An 18,776-nucleotide genomic window follows, 5' to 3' on the forward strand; every position below is an offset into this window, starting at 1 on the left:
TTATTTACTCTGGCAAAAAGACAAAAAAACGTTGTTCTTTTTTTCCCCTCGGGACCGCGTTCTATTTGTAGAAATGCCTCTTTTGCCTTGTGAAGACTCCTGCACTCTTAGGGTAGAGGACTATTCACAAGAATTTTCATAGTTGCTAGCGTCCCTTAATACACCCAGCCGAGTACTATTTCGCGCAGACCTAGTTCCCTCTCTTCTGAACAATGGATAACATTGCTAAAAAGACGAACACAAGAGAGAAGAGAAACACGGGCGCTACTCGACTGCATTTCAAGAAAAAAGATAGAAGTACAAATATATATGTTGTCTTCTCTCTTGTGTTCGTCTTTTTAGCGCTTTTAACCGCGGCTCAAGACAGTCATTACCAACTAGCTCAACAACAAGTACTTCGACTTCTCTCTATCTAGAAGGACAAGGGCAACGGAGGACGGATTCCCGACGTTTCCGCTCTCGGCGGTCTCGGAGTATCTTTATTACGCGACACCGTGCCTTTATGTCACACGCGCCTCTCTATCTGTTGGAAACCTTCCGTATGACCCAGGCGTCCAAATACGGGCTCCTATTTATACGTACTGTTAGCTTCAGGGTCGACCCATCGAGCGATTCCTTGCTCGTCTGCCGGCCGGCAAGCCTGTCATCATCTAAGAAACAAACCAAGCTCAAATTGGGTCGCGTCTACGTCACGTCCATTCATCCGTCAAAACACGTCTCTACGAAGCACAGGTACGACGCCGCACCCAAGGCAAAACGAAGAGACACGCTACCTCTGGGGCAGTAGGTCTGTGGCTTTGGACCATGAAACAATGACCAATCACTCATACCCGGATTTAAACAAAAAAGAAAGTCTGCAAGGCAAAGCGCCGGCGACGTATTCACTAGTTTCGTGGTGAATCGACCGCTGACACTGCTTTTGAGTTTATTTCACGAGACAATAAAGACAGGTGTCCAAACGAACAAGGGCTGACACCTCGAAGACGTATTGGTATTTAGGTTCTTCCTTGACGTAGGTTCGCCGCGAATCACTTGTCGTCCGAAACCCTTGCGCAGGCTACGTACGATGCCCGTACAGATAGCTTATCGGTCACACACGAAGCTGTAGAAGAAAAAGTGCCACCGTCTGTCACTCGACCTGTGAGCAACGAGGAGCATCCAAGCATGCACGCGTTTCCCGTCGCGATTGTCTCCGCCGGACTCTTGCTGCTGTCTCGCTGCTCGGATGGCTACACAGGCAAGTCTGAGGCCTCGATACAGGACGGTGAGTGGGACTCGAGGAAAGCCGTTAAATTCACTGTCTGCTCAAGACACGCGGGTCATGGTTTCTTGGGTTTAACGCTTCTTGAAAAATGGCGATGCGATTTTTTTTTCAGAACAATAATTAGATGCTTATGTATGGTCACGCACCTGCGTTTCTCAAGTTTTCGGCGGCTGTACATAGACCTTTGCGAAAATCGCCTGCTGCGCGCTGCCATCTTTGTCTGCTGGGCTGTGAAACGCCGTCTGAGCATGCGCAGTGTCTATGCTTTGCGGCATATCAGACGCTGCCCATGCGTCCGCAGCTCGATGGCTCAGCATTTTTCGCCGGGGTGATGACCGCTGCAAAGGTCTGTATACACATTAAGAAATCAGGAGCCCCAACTTTCTCGAAATGCTCTTGAGGGAGCCAATCGCTATGACGGTGAGTCCGACAATTCACAATGCTCAATGTCACAACGCACTCTTTTCTTTCTTCTGTGTGTGTGTTTGTGTGTGGGAAGGGGCGGGGGTGACATATTTTTTTCGTGGTCATTCTTTAAGTTCCTTCCCTAGACTGCACCGAAAGGCCCTTTGAAGTGTTTTGAAGTAAAGTAGACGAACCGAATATGTTTAAGAGTGTACGTAAGAGTGACCTAAGGTCTTTTGATTCTGGCTCCTAGCACTTTCTTCTAATCAGATACAGTTGGAAAACGCGGGCGTGCAACAAAAAGTGTTAAGATAATAAACCACGACCTGCGTTTCTTAAGCCATCAGTACATTTTTTTTAAGCATGGAATGTGTTTTTGAACAGAACCCCTAATCCCAGAAATTTCTTCGTCAGTGGAATATCCGTGAATTTTACAGCTTGATTTAGCGGGACCTGATGTCACTTGACCTCACATCAAGCTACGTGAATTTTGCAACTGAATTTAGCGGAGAAACAGCAAGCAATCGGTGCTTCTTCGTTATCCAAAGCCTCGAAGGATCCTCAAATCCTTCATAGGATTTCGGAGATCAAGGTCGCTGTCAATTGTTTATGTTAGTTATAATTTGTTTGTTAGCGTTCCTTTATTTTTGGCTCATTATCCAGATTGCATCGAACTATTCTAAAAATATATTAAAGAAATTTAGTTTTCAGACAGTATTTTGGAGTACGACCAACGTTTGTCACATTTTGCGCTTTTTTTTTTTTTTTTGATTCACACGGCGGGAGGGTGGAAGCTGCAGTCTGACACTTAGGCCGTAGACTTTCCGGTGATTATTTATAAAGAAAATTGGGGGGGGGGGGGGGGGTGCTCAATATTGGTGTTTTTTTATATCTACGTATTTCGATGATTTATTTCGGACGGTGGTTATCGGTTACCAAGTCTAATGAAAGACTAAATGTTCAAATCTAAGAGGGGAGGTTTTCACCAAAAACAAATCTAGCTGGAGAAAACATGTGCAGAAATCTGTTTGTGTCTGAGTGTGTGTTTTAAACCGATTTTGTATTTTCGACATCAGCGGACGTTTACTGGCGTTTTCCTGTTGAAACCGGAAAGTCTAAGGCCTACTAATATCCTATACCTTTCGCAATTTCTGTGGAGCTTGAAGTCAACGGAAGTGCCTCTCGTTAATTGTATCTGCTTCCTTTAGGAGATTTGCCCTCTTGTGCTTCGGAGTGCCGGAAACAACACTTGAGATAGAGGCGCGTTGGCGATGACCACGTGACAACTGCAGTAGCAATGGTATCAAGTGTGCAAACGTATTAGTGACATCAGCCAGTTTTCACGATTACACTTACATTTTAAGACTGTCTACAGTAAACGAAGCTTTATAGTTACAATCTACTTCAAAATTATCGACTTACCAAGTTACATTAAAACAAAGATAAAAAATAGAAGCAAAAAAAAGTTTTTTGTAACTGTAACATAAGCTAAGCATTTTTTTTTATCCGCAATATTTGTGTCAAGGACTCTGGACAAAAGCTACTATTATAAAGCTTAACTTGGTCTAGTTCCCATGGCAGGTACAGAATGCATAATTCTGCACCTTCAAAGTCCTTTCCATTAAATTAAAATTGTTTCGTTTTAATTGTTTTTGCCAGGCAATACAAGGAAGCAAGATATGGGCATGGCTGCTACCATCTTCTAACAATATGACATCTAGAGAATAGAATCTACGCAATAAGGGTTTCATCATTGTTATAACTATTGTTTTCGGTCGTACAACGGTCTTCTCTCGCGTAAACAAACGTCTGGAAGCATAAACAGCCGTCCGACTCTGACATTTCTTACGTAGGTTGGGGTCATCACTCCTGCAGTTTGTTTCCTTATCATCGCTGATGCTGTAAATATGGAACCGGAAAAAGCCGATAGCGAGGTGCACCGATATACCATTGAGAGGGCAGAGTGCCCTAATCTTATCTGAAACGTGACAGCAACACGTGTACCACGTCGTGAAAGTAACTTTCCGCCCACTCCGTTATTGATTCCTCAAAGCATTTCAAGCAGACCTGAACGTAACGCGTTAGAGGAAGTGCGTTACTTGTATCTTGTTGCTTTTTTTTTTTTATTATTAACGAAGTGACAACTTTGTTACATTTTTCAAAAGAACGAACGCGTGTAAACTATTTTCACTACTCTTAGGTAAAGTATGGAGTAACAATATTTTACTTTTGGAGAGAAACGAGTACAATATAAGGTTGCCTTTTTGGTTTTCTCCCCAGCTCTCCCCTTTAACTTTCAAAGCAAAAATAAAGCGCGCCACAAATTAAAATGATGCACACGAACGCGTTAATTATTTAGGTATTAGTAATGACATAAATTATTGAAATGAAACTAGTGCTTAAAAAAAACCGACGAATCAAGAGTAGAGATAAAATATCTCGTTACATTTGCAGTCAATCATTCATTTATTCATTTATTTTCAATTGTTACAGACAGTTTGACGCTTCCTTAGTTGTTCACTTTCAACTTCTGTTGAAATAATAATTTAAAAAAAAACATTATGAGCATGAAAACAAAAGCTAAGACAGAACATTGGCATTACTACACTGTCGAAAGCTACACATGCCATAAAAAATGTGAATGGAGTAACCCCAGCCATCTGTTCGATATAGTTATATGTCAATTGTAAGCGAGTCTTGGGTACTGCGTGATGCGAATCGGGAGGATAAAAAACAATGAACAGTGACCAGTACACCTTCGACGAACACGTAGAGTAAGGGGAACAGTGGCGTAGCCAAGAATATTTTTCGAGGGGAACAAGGGGAGAGGGGGAGGGGGGGGGGGGGGGGGGAGACGGCTGAGGTGCCTAGGATGTTTATGATTTGGTGTGCGGTGGGGCTGTAGCCCCATTAGGCTGGCCCTCTCTTGTCTACGCCACTCAAGCAGACATGCAGCTGAGCAGCAAGGGGGAAAGATAACACCGTCCGCTAAAGTATACAGGTACACAGGAACAGAATTACCCGCACAATTACCTTGTTGTACAATGTATTTAACTTCATTAGTCTGCATATCCTTTCGTGTCTGAAATAATAGATAGGTTGAAGTTATCGCTCATATAACACGCGAAAGAATTTTCTATGTAGTTACTTCATTACGCCTGAATTAGTTGATCGAATGCAATTCCAGACAGCCGAGACGTGTTCGACGAGAGAAAGCACAAGGGAACAAAACATGCGCAAAGGAAACGATGGTTGAAATAAACTACGTGTAATGCGCGTGATGGCACCGAGGACTCTAAGTTATGCATTATGCATTCGTAACTACAATTACGTGCGGATTAAAATTAATTGCAGTATCAATTTTAACTCCTAGGATGCAGATACTTTTAAAACCAATAATAACTGTCGCGTCCAAGGTATAACGAAAAAAGAAAAACATTACGCTTTCCAGAAAATGAATTAGACACGAAACTTTCGTGTCTAATTCATCAGAAGAAGGCCATTCAAAGAACCCCATGTCGAAATAAAATCTAAATTTCACGGAAACACCCCTACCGAATTCACCACCTTTAAATGTATATAGTCAGCAATTGTTTGGGAGCGGTGTCACACACTTCTTTTTTGCTCGCCTCTTTGTTTACTTTACGGCGAGCGGGATATGCCTTGAATTTCAAACTGGAGTGTAGGGGAAGCAAAGTAGAGAAAAAAAAAGGCAGGTTCGTGGTGATATAAAATTAATAGTCCTGCGTTGGCTTGCGTTCCTTTCTCTCTTCTTACTTCTCTTTCTCTCTCTCTCTCTTTCTATATATATATACATATATATATATAATAGAAAACAGGAAATAAGGATGACAAAGCAGGGGAACATACGCCGGGGAGCGTGCAAGCTCGGCAAAGCGACTTTGCTGCACGGAGCAGCATTCTTTGCTCCTCATGTGATCGATCTCGGCGAACAGCGGTGCAGCGCCAAGTGGAAAATGGACGCGCAACCCCGACTTCCGTAGGGGGAGCCTATACAGGAACTCTAAGCCAAACTAGCTCAGCTCCAACTCGTCCTTATGCGCAAATGGTACGGCATGATTCAAGATTGAGCATAGGTTTATTTCCTTGAAGCAGCCATTCGTAAACTCATGTTGCTGTGGAATCTTATTTCGATAAAAATATGCGCAAAGGCGGGTGTGCAAGGTTATTTCGAAAACCTTACATAGACTGCAGAGTAGATCCACGAGTCTGTAATTCTTAGCAACAGGACGGTCACCCGATTTAGAATTATGCAACGCAACTACAGCACAGAGTTTCCGGGCAGAGGAAGAACTCCAGATACAACTGTCAAGTTAAATATGCGAAGCAACATCTGACAAAGCAATGAAGTATAGCCCTTGACTATAAAACGAGGAAATCCACCGACTCCTGAGGAGAGCTGCGGTTTTAATTTATTGTCTTCAACGCTTCGCTCTCATTTATCGGAACGACGGTCAATAATTAGATGCAATTCATATCCGAGCTTGGCTACGAGTTATCATTCACACTGAAACAAGAGCAAAAATGAGTCTCAGAATTATTTACCAGATCTACTAGGTCTCCCACCGCATCTCCGCGAAGAGCGTTTGTACCGTCTGAGCTTTTCCTCCGTGCCTCCGACGCCGAGCCAGCGAAGAACGACGTCACCGCGCCGCTTCGGAAAGCTGTGACGTCAGCATCACATGACGCGTAATTAGCGGGGCGAAGTGTCGGATTTCTTTCTCTCTCTCGTGTGAATACCGCATTACGAGATACGTTATTTGGTATGGACGATTCCAAGCTTTCTAGCACATACGAGAAAAACAAAAACGTTTGTCTGTGGATGGCTCAACACACTGATCCTCTAAGATACTACTCCAGTCGTGGTAACGAAGATACTGATACAAAGAAAAGTAATCGCCATTCATCTAGAAGTACCACGACTCTGAATGAAAATACGTCTTGTAAATTGGAAGGCAAACGTTGCAATAAACGTCTGGTTATAGTCATCCACCCTAGATAGTGATTCTACGTCGAGGCTGACATCGACACCAGAAGTGACCACAGCAAATTCAACTATGTTTCCACAGCAGTTTTTTTTTTTTTTTTTTTAGATTATTGCGTTGCTCGGAACCGTTAAAGTGTACGAAGTCTAATAAGAAAAGTAGCTTTAACCTTATGTTAGTGTTAGTTACACAGAGACTTTCAGACCCGCAGTCGAAGCCAGGAAGATTAAACTTGTCATACATGTGCACATAAAATTTTGAGGAAGTCAATGTAATGTTCAAGGAAGTTAATATGCTCAAAAAAGACATTTTAATCAAACATTAGTAATTACCACTGAAAAAATTCGTGCTGTCGGCAGATATTACATTAATCAAAAAGCACAAAAGATAACGCTCAGAATCACTCCTTCTACGAAATTGCAAAGTCCTATCTATTGTAATCCTTACACCTCCCTTTATGCTCTTTCCAGTTTGCCCAGAATCACGTCACGCCTAAATAATTAGTTTTTTTTTTGGCGGAAAATGGTGCTTGAAATTTCATCAGTTGCCAAAGTCTCGTTTAGACAAACTGTCGTATAAGTGCTCGACATGGATTTTAATAAATATTAAACGGTCTTTGTTCTTAAACCGCGAACATTCTGGTAATAAGTTCTGCACTGCCGATTCATCGTATTCTTTTCTGCTTAACAAACCGAAAAATTTTCTGTAGAGGCAGCCAACAGGCCACACCTCAGCTACATTGATCATGCCAAAATCGTCCCACACAACGGCGATGCAGATTGGCGCATAACATTCAAGCCTAAAGCTTTCGATAAGGTCAGTCACCAATTATTGCTTTTTAAGCTGAGTAAAGTTAATATTGACTTAAACGTTCTTCAGTGGATTCAACATTTTCTGTCTCATCGCTCACAGTTCGTATCTGTTAATGGCTCTAATTCCCATTTAACACCTGTTAACTCTGGTGTTCCGCAAAGTTCGGTTTTAGGACCATTACTCTTTCTTATTTACATCAATGATCTGCCAGCCATCATTTCATCCTCTGTGTGTTTATTTACAGATGATTGCGTTATTTACCGGGAAATTTCTACCGACAGTGACACAGCCTTATTGCAGTCAGATCTAATCTCAATATCTAACTGGTGCCGCACGTGGCTAATGGAACTAAACATCACCAAGTGCAAGTCAATGCGTGTGTCCCGTCGTAATACTGTTTGTCCGACTTATTACCTTAATAGCGCTCCACTGGAGCCCATGCACTGTTATAAATACCTTGGCATCCACATAACATCTGATCTTTCATGGAATATTCAAATTGAACATGTTATTAACAATGCTAACCGCGTCCTAGGCTTTTTGAGAAGGAATTTTAGTTCTGTGCCGTCATCTCTCAAACTTCTTTATAAATCACTTGTTAGATCGAAGCTGGAGTACGCAGCCTCCGTTTGGGACCCCGGCTTGGAATACCTCGTTTAATCATTGGAGGCCGTCCAAAACAAATCCGCACATTTCACACTTTCCAACTACCACCGTACTTCTAGTGTAACCTCCATGAAACTATCGTTATCGTTACCCACTCTTGCGTTACGTAGGCAATATCCTCGTCTGTCCCTTTTTCGCAAAATTTATCATAATCCGGCCATGCGTCACAATCTACTAACTCCTCCATATTATATTTCCCGTCGTTTAGATCATAAGAACAAAGTGGGCGTCTTTCCATGCAACACTAATGCATTTTTTTATTCATTCATACCGCGCACTTCTGTGGAATGGAACCACCTTCCTCATGACAGTGCCACCATTGATAACTTGTGCATTTTTAGAGATTGTCTATCTAACTTCTTATCTTTTTTTATATATGACTGTGCTTATTTTGCCTGTTATTTCTTTGTATTTTCCACTCCCCTCTGTAATGTCTTCGGACCTTTAGGGTAAATAAATAAATAAATAAATAAATAAATAAATGGAACCTGAGTGCCTGAAACCGGTTTCTTAACAACGACCGCAATGATCATTCCTGCGATATCGTCGACGCTTGATGCAACGTCTAGACACAAAGAGAGCCTTATTCTTCGGTGGGCGACGTACAGATAAGCTCACCTGCGTTGCTCGTTCCGGCCGTCGCCTTACCTCTCATTTTCTTCTGGAGCATGGTGAATCCTTCCTCGTCGGTTACCAGTCGTCTTACATTGGTACCAGCAGTCGACACAACCACTCGCTCTCCGCATCCCGTGTCAGTTCCGCGAGTTCCAGCGGCTGTGTGACGAACCTGCCTCGTCACTTGTGCGTTTGCACCGGGCAAAGGGTCCCGAATCACTGACGCATAAAACGACTGACACGCCAAGGCGACTGAGTGCTCAGCGACTTAGGAAGTACCTCCTTACTTTGAACAAAAATAATATTCAGCTGTGCGTCATCCAATCGCAGAACTTTTAACCCAGCTGAAAGCACGTCTAATTTCTGATAAAACTGAAGAATCATTTGGCGTAAGTCGATTTCCTTTTTGTGATCTTGATCCTGCTTCACGCTGATCTGTGTCGCTGCGGGGAACAGCACTGCCGGTCATGGCGTCGGTGCTCAGCCTAGCCGAAGCGGGGTCCCTTCGTCTGCGGCATGCCGAACACTCCTAGGTGCTCACTCAATCTCTCGCCAACAGGCCTACTCATCATCAACGACGTTCACACACTTTCAACGGAATCGTTGGTTGCAGGTTGCAGAGCACAGGTTGCAGTGCTGTCTTCCGATGAAAGGCTGGGAGCAGCTTTCATGCACGTCCTTTTTTTTTCGACATCATCCGGTCGAAAAAGCTGCAATAACGTGCTCCTTTTGGATCTCAGCACCTACCGAGTACCGTACTTGGTGACTTTTTGAGCAAATAACGAGTAAGAGTATTTAGTTACTCACTTACAGGAACGTCAACACGTCTGATTTCAAACCATTGTACTGTGACAAAGCTGCCGATTAAGGCTGATGCACATTTTGGCGTCTTACCGTTCACAACACCAAGTGTGTTGTGAATTCTTGAGACCACTTGCGACGATAGACCATACTTGCGCAATCTATAAGATAACCATGAACCACTTCTAACCCGCGTTAATTTCCTAATTGTTTTAAGCATCATTTTTTCACTACGAGCTTGAGAACAATAATGAGTAAGCAGTTCGTGAAACGTTTGGGAAAAAAGCAGTGACGTCATGGAGCAAGTATTCAAAGGATGTCAAGATCAGGCTCATGGACGGCTGTACTATGGTGGAAAGTTGGGCGAGATGGTGGTGCATGATTAAAGTCCTGATGTCCCTACCTTAGCCTTGTACTTGTTTCATTGCATTGCTCCCTAAGACCATCCCACCCTTGCCCCGCCTAAGACCCTCCCCCCGTCCTTCCTTCCCCCGATTCCTGGGCCTTTTGCTTACGAAGGCCTTTCGACGGACGCCACTGCGGCCGACAGTTGAGAACTGTATGAAGGGCCTCTTACCGTGAAACGTAAATCAAGCCCAAGTGGAAGGTTTGTCACCGAAAAAACAAGGATGAAAAAGTAGTATCCGGAACGTCCATATCTTGGTGTTCAACATTGCGTGGCAACAAAAAAAAAACAGCTTAGCATTATCAAGTATCAATGTGCACCGCACAATGAAATACAGATAGGACTGGATAACTAGAAGGCAGGCACGTAGCCAGGAGGGTGGCCCGTGGGGCCCGGGCCTCCTCCGAAATCTTCCATTTTGCCAGGGCCTCCTCCCCCCTCCGCCTCATACAACATCTTGTCATGGGCGGCGGCGCCCCCCCCCCCCCCTCCCCCCCCCCCCCCCCCCCCCCCCCCGAAACAAAATCCTGGCTACGTGCCTGCTAGAAGGGTTTTGTTGTTGGGTTTCTCTATGTCCCCTCATACAATGATAGCCCGAGTTATATTTTGTATATTTTTGTAAAATATATACTATGTAAAAGGCATGTCCTTAGGAGAAATACTCAGCTATACACCTAGAGGTATTTCTCAAAAAGCGGGTCAAGTCGTTCCCGCGAAAAGTCAGCATCGCACAGAAGAAAAAAAAAATTGATGAAGTATCGGTTCCTGCCAAAGGCACATTTAAGAAAAGAGAACAGGGGTTGATACAATTAGGTTAATATTTGCTTTCAGTAATTAACTTCGTAATTTTAAAAAGTGCACAGTATCATTCCAATTAGAAATATGGTGCGCATCATCCGAGACTCTTGAATCCACCCACATTAAGAAGAGGTAAGGCATGCAAAGCATTTCACGGCGCTCCAAAAACAAACACTCAATTTGGACGGCGTTGCGGAAAACGAGGGGGGGGGGGGGGGGGGAGTACTTAGGTGGCAACGAAATGAAAAACAAATACAAAGCAGCACGGCTTTCTTAACCATAAGATGGAGCAGCACCAATATACAGCCTTCGTCGGTTAAGGAAAATGTCTCTTTGGAGCCGACGTCGTACGGAAAGGCCTCTATAACAAAAGACAACCTAGCTCAGTTTGAGTGAAGAGTTGTTGTCATATTCCTATTTTTGAAATATATTACCCAATCTTTTGTCATCACAAATTAGTTCAAGACACTGCAAAAAGTTAAGAGAACTTTAAAAGAAATAAAATATTTTTTAATTTAATATTCACGTGCAATTGTACCACATTTAGATAAATCACTTGCGTTTCTGCATTAACGACGCAACTACAATGTTGGTTAAGCATATATATTAATATATTTGTAGAATGTATTTAAGGATGCTGATTTTGATCATTTTTGTGTCATTTTATATGAAGTAGTTTAATGGTAAACAATTTGTGAATGCGTATCTAAAACGTGTTTACCTGATTGGTTTGGTAGGTTTTTTTGCATTAAACTTTTTAATTCATTTTTTTCATATTTTACGTACATATTGTAACCTATGATAAAAATAAGCGGGAAAATTTATTGCTACGTGCATGCTTTGATCTGAAACTGACGGCTGTGCAATATAACACGGTGAATCCTTAGCAATCTCCATGCATCGAGCTTCAAAATTTCATATCTTCAGAAACAACTAATTAACTACAACGTTTAAATATAGCTGAACATATCATTAACAAATATTTTTACATAAAAATAAAAAAGATATGACTCAGACCATTATTGTACAATCTGACGTAGAATCATCCTGCTATAAGTGCAATTTAATTGCGCCTTGTATATTGTTATTGAAAATATGTGCCCATGAGTTTCTCAAATCTTGGTCCTCCTCGTTCAGCTTGTAATGTTATTGTTTATTTAATCCTGTTCCCCATAGGCAAATGCGTGTACCAGGGAGTTGAGATTGCTCACAATCGAACGGCCCATAACGTGAGTCCCTGCGAATCCTGGACGTGTGACGTGAACGAGGGCACTGTGCATATCGTTGGGTGAGTACTCCCCGCACCCCTTGCTCAACTACTGTAATTAGAAATAATGCTGCGATGAACTGCGTTCACACCGTATGAAATTTAAACACCTAACTTTGCAAATACCAAAAAAAAAACATAAGAGAAAATATTTTACTTCTAAACAATTAATTCGGAGAAGGGGAACAATGCGGACACAATCTCCAAACACAGCTAGGGGACTGGTGCGCGACCGAAAAAATTCCGTCAGTCACCTAGCTGTGCTAGGAGAATTGTGTTTGCCCTTTGTCTCCTTCGTTTCCATTCTACAGGGATTATTGTCCAACTCTTTTGTACCTTTGCATTTATTGCATTATTATAGCAATTGATTCGGGATGGCGGCAAGGACCGAATCGGTGGATCCAGCCAGTGGCGTAAGGGGGGGGGGGGGGGGTGGAAATCTCGCCCCCTCCCTTCCAAAATGCAAAAGCACTAAATTAAACGGGAACATTTTCCCGCTAAATTTAGTGTGAAAATTCCCCCCCTTAAACTCAGCAGAAAAATTTCCCTGCTAACTTTAGCAGAATAATTTCCCCGGTAAATATTGCGGGAATATTCACGTCACGTGACCTCAACAAGAATTCAGTTTCCCCGCTAAATTTATCGGGAAAATGTTCGTTCCATTTCCCCGCTAAATTTATACGAAAAATGTTTGTTAAATTTTCTCATTATATTTAGCTGGAAAATTGACGTCACGTGACCTTAACACGAATTCGGTATCCCCGCGAAACTAAATTTTCCTTGAAACGTAGCGTAAATTTCCCCGCTATATTTAGCGAGAAAACTTTCCCCTAAATTTAGCAGTAAAAGTTTCCCTATATTTAGCGGAACATTTTGCTAAAATTTCTGGCCAAAGGTGAGGGCAGCAGGCGAGGAGGAGGGCAGGATACGGAAGAGGAGGAGGGGCATACCCTCCTTTCCGTACCCTCCCCTCCTCCTCCTCAAGTTCTGCGGTCGAATTCGGCATTACAAAGAATTACAGAAAATCGCAAATCCATAATCGCATTTGCGATTATTCAGCGGAATCGCTGTATTTCGGGAAGAGGATGCATGTTTTCGTCAAATTGTGGAACGATAAGGGATATAAAAGAAATACAAACCGTCAATTATTTCAACCTTAAAATTCTTGCACTGCCCCTTTAATGATATTGTACTGAGGTTGACGTGAAGCATATTTATGTTCTCCACCGCAGCTGCGTCACCTGGGGGGCGCCAGAAAACTGCCTCCTAGAAAAGAAGATCAAGCCTCACCCGGGCTGCTGTCCCAAGGTTGTCTGCCCACCCGTCCGAACGTAAACCTGGCGCTGAATACGGATCCGGAGCGCCTCACTCGTACGAACAAGATCAGGATCAAGATTTTATTTTCATAAAATTGCAAGACATAGTAATAAACATTGTGCGGCACCCTCAATGGGGCCTGTTTTACCCGTGAAAGCGTGTAGATTATGCGGAATCACATTTTATAACCACTTGTAAAACAAGTGCATGGAAACTTTTGTTTTTAAATTCCCGGATCAAAAATATATTGACCTTTTCACCCTTTGGTCGCATGGTCGCTGCCATCTTGGAATCACGTGACGCGGCCGACACCAGGTGGCTTCAAATCGTCATTTCCCTCTGCCCTGCGCGCCTCCGTCGCGTTTTACCGCGATGTTTTTCTCTTGCTTCGTGGCGTCTCAGAATCTATTCGCCGGTCCCTCCTTCCACTAGATATACGAACAGCTTTCAAACCCCATATAAAATTACGTAACCTCATTTCGAAGCCAAAAGATCCAACCCCTCCTGAATCTCAAGGTGGTATTGTATACAAAGTGAACTGGCAGGGCTGTGACAAGTGTTACATCGGAGAAACTGGCCGGAAACGGAGTACCCGCCTCAAAGAGCACAAAAGAGACGGGGAGAAGGCAACACATGCCACAAGGTCAAAAACTGAACTGGTGGAACATTGTTGGACGACTGGTCACACTTTTGACCTTGCGAATGCTGTGACCCTGGCACGCGAACAACGGTGGGGCCCCAGAAGATTTCTGGAATCATGGCGTATTCCCAGTGACCCATCCGCCTGCAATTCTAACCGCGGCCCCCTCCCCGACGTGTACACCGAGATCCTGAAATAACTTTTCATTTAACTTCCCATCCACGACGGACGTAAAAGAAGTTGAAGTGAGTGCAGACGATGATGTCTCCCGTATGCCATGAACGAAGAAGTCGGCAGAACCAGCGCTACGGATGAAGAGAAGGAAGAATATAGACCTTTTCTTTAAAGGGGTCATGAAACGAATTTCGGGTTGGGATGAATGATTTTAAATTGGGACTTTACTAATCGCATATTGTTTAGTTGGCCAAAAGAAAGAGGCTAGAAAGTCAAAAGCCAACTTTTCGGTACGAACATTTGAAAATATAGCGGACTATTTTCTACCTTCTTGCCTTCGAAAGCTCTCCGCCTTTTCACTATGATACATCCGCGGTTCCAAAAGCGCGTCACCGGCGCCAAACTGACGTCAGCAGAGCCCAGCTCACGCATTGGACACGAGAACTGCGTCACTCGGACGTATGCGCTCGTCAACAATCAATCCGTCGACGAATATTTGGATTCGCGTTCGTGGCCAATGAGTGCCCTGACGGAACTTATTGTCACTGGGGAATGACAAGTTCTATGGTGTGCATAAAAAGCGCGGTGGAAGCTAAGAGTCATCGCACCGGTGCCGAAGGAATGTCACGACCACGTTATTTCACAATTCGCATTTGAGTTGAGGATTAAAGCGAAGGAGGAAGAAGTAGGAAAATCGTTTCATGACCCCTTTAACCCCTTTAAAGGCGCCGCCATCTTGAGAATTGCGGAGCCAACGAAGCCGTCTAGCGGCTTAGAAAAAGAGATACCGGCTAGTTCTGGCAGCACAGCTATCTGGGTAGGCAACGGTGTGGGTATGGGGGGAACTTGGCTAGACTTGGCTATGGTGGGCTGCAATAACTTAGTTGGAGCTTGTCCGGTTAAATCCAGCTGGCTACTCACAGGCCATCACCTTGCCGCCTCGAGAGAACGAGGACGAAGACGGTGAGGTGTTTTGATTGAGTTTCCACAGCGAAGTATATATGAGCAATTTAAAGGAGCGATGCAACAATTTTTGTACTTTGCGCAAATACCGCTTAAAACGGATCCCTAACGTTAATGACTTATGAAACACGCGTTCGTTTTTCACCCCACGCAATAGAAGTCCCAGAAAAAAATTAAAGACAAACGAGCAGCGTTCACCCCCTCAACTCGCAGCTAGTACAAGCGGCCACGTGATCTGAAGCCGATTATATGCCGCCAGTGTTGATCATAGCCACGCGCTGGGGTTGGCAAAGCGCAGGACACGCGCTGAGTTCCAGACATTGTTATGGCTCGGCTGTTGTCGTCGTTGCAGCGATTGGACACGGGTCACTACCCGAGGTAGCGATTATCACGAGCCCAAGTCGAGTGCCCACGCAATGCTCGGGACCAATCTATGAACCGCATTTAAACATCGTCACTTGGGTGTACTGCGATCCCCACGGTACGTCACCAAATTTTGCGAAGGAGAGATTGAATGAAAATGATCGCTTTTGTCCTTGAAATTACACCGCAACAAAGGAGTTTCTTGGCCAGTGGCGTTGCGTGCGAGTATCCTTGAGTCCCAGGTGTGCCAGTAAGCTCGTGTCAAGTGAAAAACATTTCAATTGAATATCGTTGCACAGCTCCTTTAATGTAGTCTATATGTATGCAGGTAAGCTCTCGACATTTGATAGCTCCATCTTGAGTGGTGGCATGTAGACTTTTTCATACCTTTCACATTCCATGGGGCTTGCAGTGATAACCTAATTGTGCCACCTGCACCGGGAATTAAAATCTGTCCTCTTGCCGTAGACGAAGTGGTCGTGAGCTTAAACGTGACCTTCAGTCTGATATGAATCTCTCGCGATTCAATCTCGCAATCGACTGATTTCATAAATAAGGATTCTTGGGGAAAATACGAAGCTCGATAACATTGCAGCCACACTCGCGCTGCAACTTCTTGTGCTCATGGCACAATTTCTGCTATTGTTCTTGTGTTTTTGAAATTATTTATCCATCCGAGGACCACGCAGTGGAAGCCAGACAACCATAGATTTTCGGAAATTGCAGCACGGTAAAAAGGAGCACTCGGAAATAACTCATGCACGACGTCCGTTTTTAAGCCTTTTCGCCCATACCCTAGGCGGTTGCATACCCTGTGTCAGCGGGCAATCTAAAAATGCACCAGGACGAGGGTACATCAGTTACTGGCTGGTTTGAGGTTATGCGGAAAAGGTCTATACTCTGTTTCACCTTATGATGTACCGCAGGAAAGGCTACAAGCGCGAGCTCCTTGCTTTAGGGCGCATCTCAGCGGCACCAGCTCTCGTGCAATAAGGGCAGCTGCCTACGCTGTGAGCTCGCGCTTCTAGCCTTCGTTGCGGAACAACATAAGGTGAAACGAAGTATAGTCGGGTGTTCCCAGGCCGCACTGATGATATCTCCCGCATAGGAGACGAAACGTCTGATAAATTGTTGGTATTGTTATGCAAGTCGGAGGTATTTGTTTTTAATGATGGTGGCACTTGTGATCAACGCAGCACCAAAGCAAAACACGAGGCCAGCCGCTGGCCGCACACCATCCCCACACCACCACACCGCGAAAAAGGCGAGTACGCTACGACGCCGACACCATGGCCGCCGAGAAGGGACCTCATACCTCAGCGCCCTCCGCGGCGGCGCGGAACTAACTACTCCTGGTTCGAGGCGAGCTCCAAACACGATCTGGTCGCTCGCTCCCCACAGGAAGAGCGGCCAGATTCATCACCTAAATATGTTTCTTCCATCGTGAGCATGTCGCACGAGAAATGCATGAGTCAATAGCCCTTCGTGTTTGACGTGTGCGAGTATTTCAAGCTCTTACTAATTCGTATTCGTAAGGTGGGCGATGTTTTCAGTCAGGAGTGACGACTCGGTGACGTCTTCGTGCGAATCAGCTTGGTGGTTGGGCGTGTCGTACGGAATAAGCTATAATATGACGTTTTAGGAAATCACTGATTCGAGATTTTTGGGAAGAGAACGCGCGTGCACACCACCAGGGCTCTCAGGAGATCTCACTTGAAGGCATGCCATGGTCGGTCGTGAGTCGAAGGAACGCGAACATCTGTTTTCATACGAGAAACTTTGGAAACCAGGATTAATAGAGAAGTGGATTGTTTTGATCGACAACCTCTTTCGAAGCCAGACCAATTCGCCCATGCCGCAAACAACAGTTCTGAAGTGGAGGTCTCATACCCGTCGTCCGCCGCCACCGCTTAGTCTGCTTCGTTGAGCCGTTCAACGAGCGACTTCGGAGGTACGACGCCATGCGGGGAATCACGCAGAGAATGCACAAAATGCTTGCAATTTTCTGTACATATTCTTTTTTTTTTTTCTAATCAAAATATTTAGAGTTTTTCAGAACCGACAAGCAATGTATCATATTTTTCTTTCTAGTTTCCTTATATTGAGCGTGTGCCTTCGATGATCCACGACTTTAATTCTACGAGGCAGAGTAAAAAGGTAACAGCAATTTAGCCGTAAGAAAATCAAATTTAGCGATAGACTGCTGCACTGGAAATATGTTTTGACCTATTACGAGAGGGAACTGTGCACGCCGGCCTGGCGACTTGATGGGAAATGTCACGTGTCCCCAACACTTTCAAAATGGCCGCCCCCTTTTTAGCATGCATGCAACAGGGAGGAGCAGAGTTCGGTTATTCTATTTTTGGGTGTGGAGTTCGAAAAAACTGCGGATATTCATCGCAGGATGCTGAAGCAGTACGGAGACGTCTGTGTATTGCTTCGGCCGGCGTACGAATGGCACGAAAAATTTCAAAGTGGAGCGTCCAATTTGATGGACGCACCTCGCACCGGCCGGGCTCACACTTGATCAACGCCGGACGCAATCTCTGCTGTGGAACAGCGTATACACGGGAAGCGTCGTGTCACCCTCGATCAAGTGGCTGAAGAACTGAATATTAGTCACGGCTCGATGCACCATATCATTCATGATATTCTAAGGTACCACGAAGTATCCGCCAGGTGGGTACCAAAGCAACCTACGCCGGACCTTATAAGGAGCGGCGTGTGGATGCTTGTGAGACGTTACTGCGACGCTACGAAGCCGAGAAGAATTATTTTCTTCGACACATTGTCCCCGGTGACGTAAGCTGGGTATACAGTATGCCCAGCCAGAAACAAAGCGAGCAAGCGAGGAGTGGCGACACACAACGTCACCAACGCCAAAGAAGCTCAAGAGAGCGCTAACGGTGGGCAAGCTAATGCTCGCGGTATTTTGTGACCATAAAGACCCAATAGTCGAAAATTACATTCCCAAGGGACTCACTGTAAACAGTGCATCATACTGCAACCTGCTTGAGAACCACTCGAAGCCTGAAATCGCGTCAAAGCGTCGCGGATTGCTCAGCTAAGGGGTGTTGCTGCAGAACGACAATGCGCGCCCTCAGACAGCGGAAAAATGAAAGGTCTGCGGTTTGAGTGTATTCTGCACCCACCATACTCGCCAGACCTCAAACCGAGAGATATTAAACCTATTCGGAGCCCTCAAAGGGTCCCTCGGGGGAAAGAAGTTTGATGCAGATGATGACCTGAAAGCGGCGGTGCATTCCTGGCTCCGAAGT

General features: G+C 44.5%; 1 protein-coding gene across 2 annotated transcripts; it reads left to right on the forward strand.

Moving 5' to 3' along the window:
* The first annotated feature begins 830 nt into the window (after positions 1-830).
* On the forward strand, positions 831-13,514 carry LOC115326448 (U-scoloptoxin(16)-Er13a). Of its 2 annotated transcripts, none has more exons than XM_029987326.2 (3): positions 831-1,264; positions 11,951-12,062; positions 13,274-13,514. In XM_029987326.2, exons 1-3 carry the CDS (start codon positions 1,165-1,167, stop codon positions 13,374-13,376), a joined length of 315 nt encoding a protein of 104 aa, XP_029843186.2. In that variant the 5' UTR covers positions 831-1,164; the 3' UTR covers positions 13,377-13,514. The 2 variants fall into 2 exon arrangements, with proteins under 2 accessions (XP_029843186.2, XP_040076796.1); XM_040220862.3 differs by having other exon boundaries at positions 1,120-1,237.
* The last annotated feature ends 5,262 nt before the right edge of the window (positions 13,515-18,776 follow it).

Source organism: Ixodes scapularis, unplaced genomic scaffold (assembly GCF_016920785.2).
Source record: "Ixodes scapularis isolate PalLabHiFi unplaced genomic scaffold, ASM1692078v2 PGA_scaffold6__148_contigs__length_123643588, whole genome shotgun sequence".
NCBI classification, from domain to species: domain Eukaryota; kingdom Metazoa; phylum Arthropoda; class Arachnida; order Ixodida; family Ixodidae; genus Ixodes; species Ixodes scapularis.

Bases quoted from the DNA above. Each gene is read 5' to 3' on its own strand.
- LOC115326448 (XM_029987326.2), top strand. From the start codon at position 1,165: ATGCACGCGTTTCCCGTCGCGATTGTCTCCGCCGGACTCTTGCTGCTG. The intron at 1,265-11,950 runs GTGAGTGGGACT...TGTTCCCCATAG, and splicing joins TGAGGCCTCGATACAGGACG to GCAAATGCGTGTACCAGGGA. The intron at 12,063-13,273 runs GTGAGTACTCCC...TCTCCACCGCAG, and splicing joins GGCACTGTGCATATCGTTGG to CTGCGTCACCTGGGGGGCGC.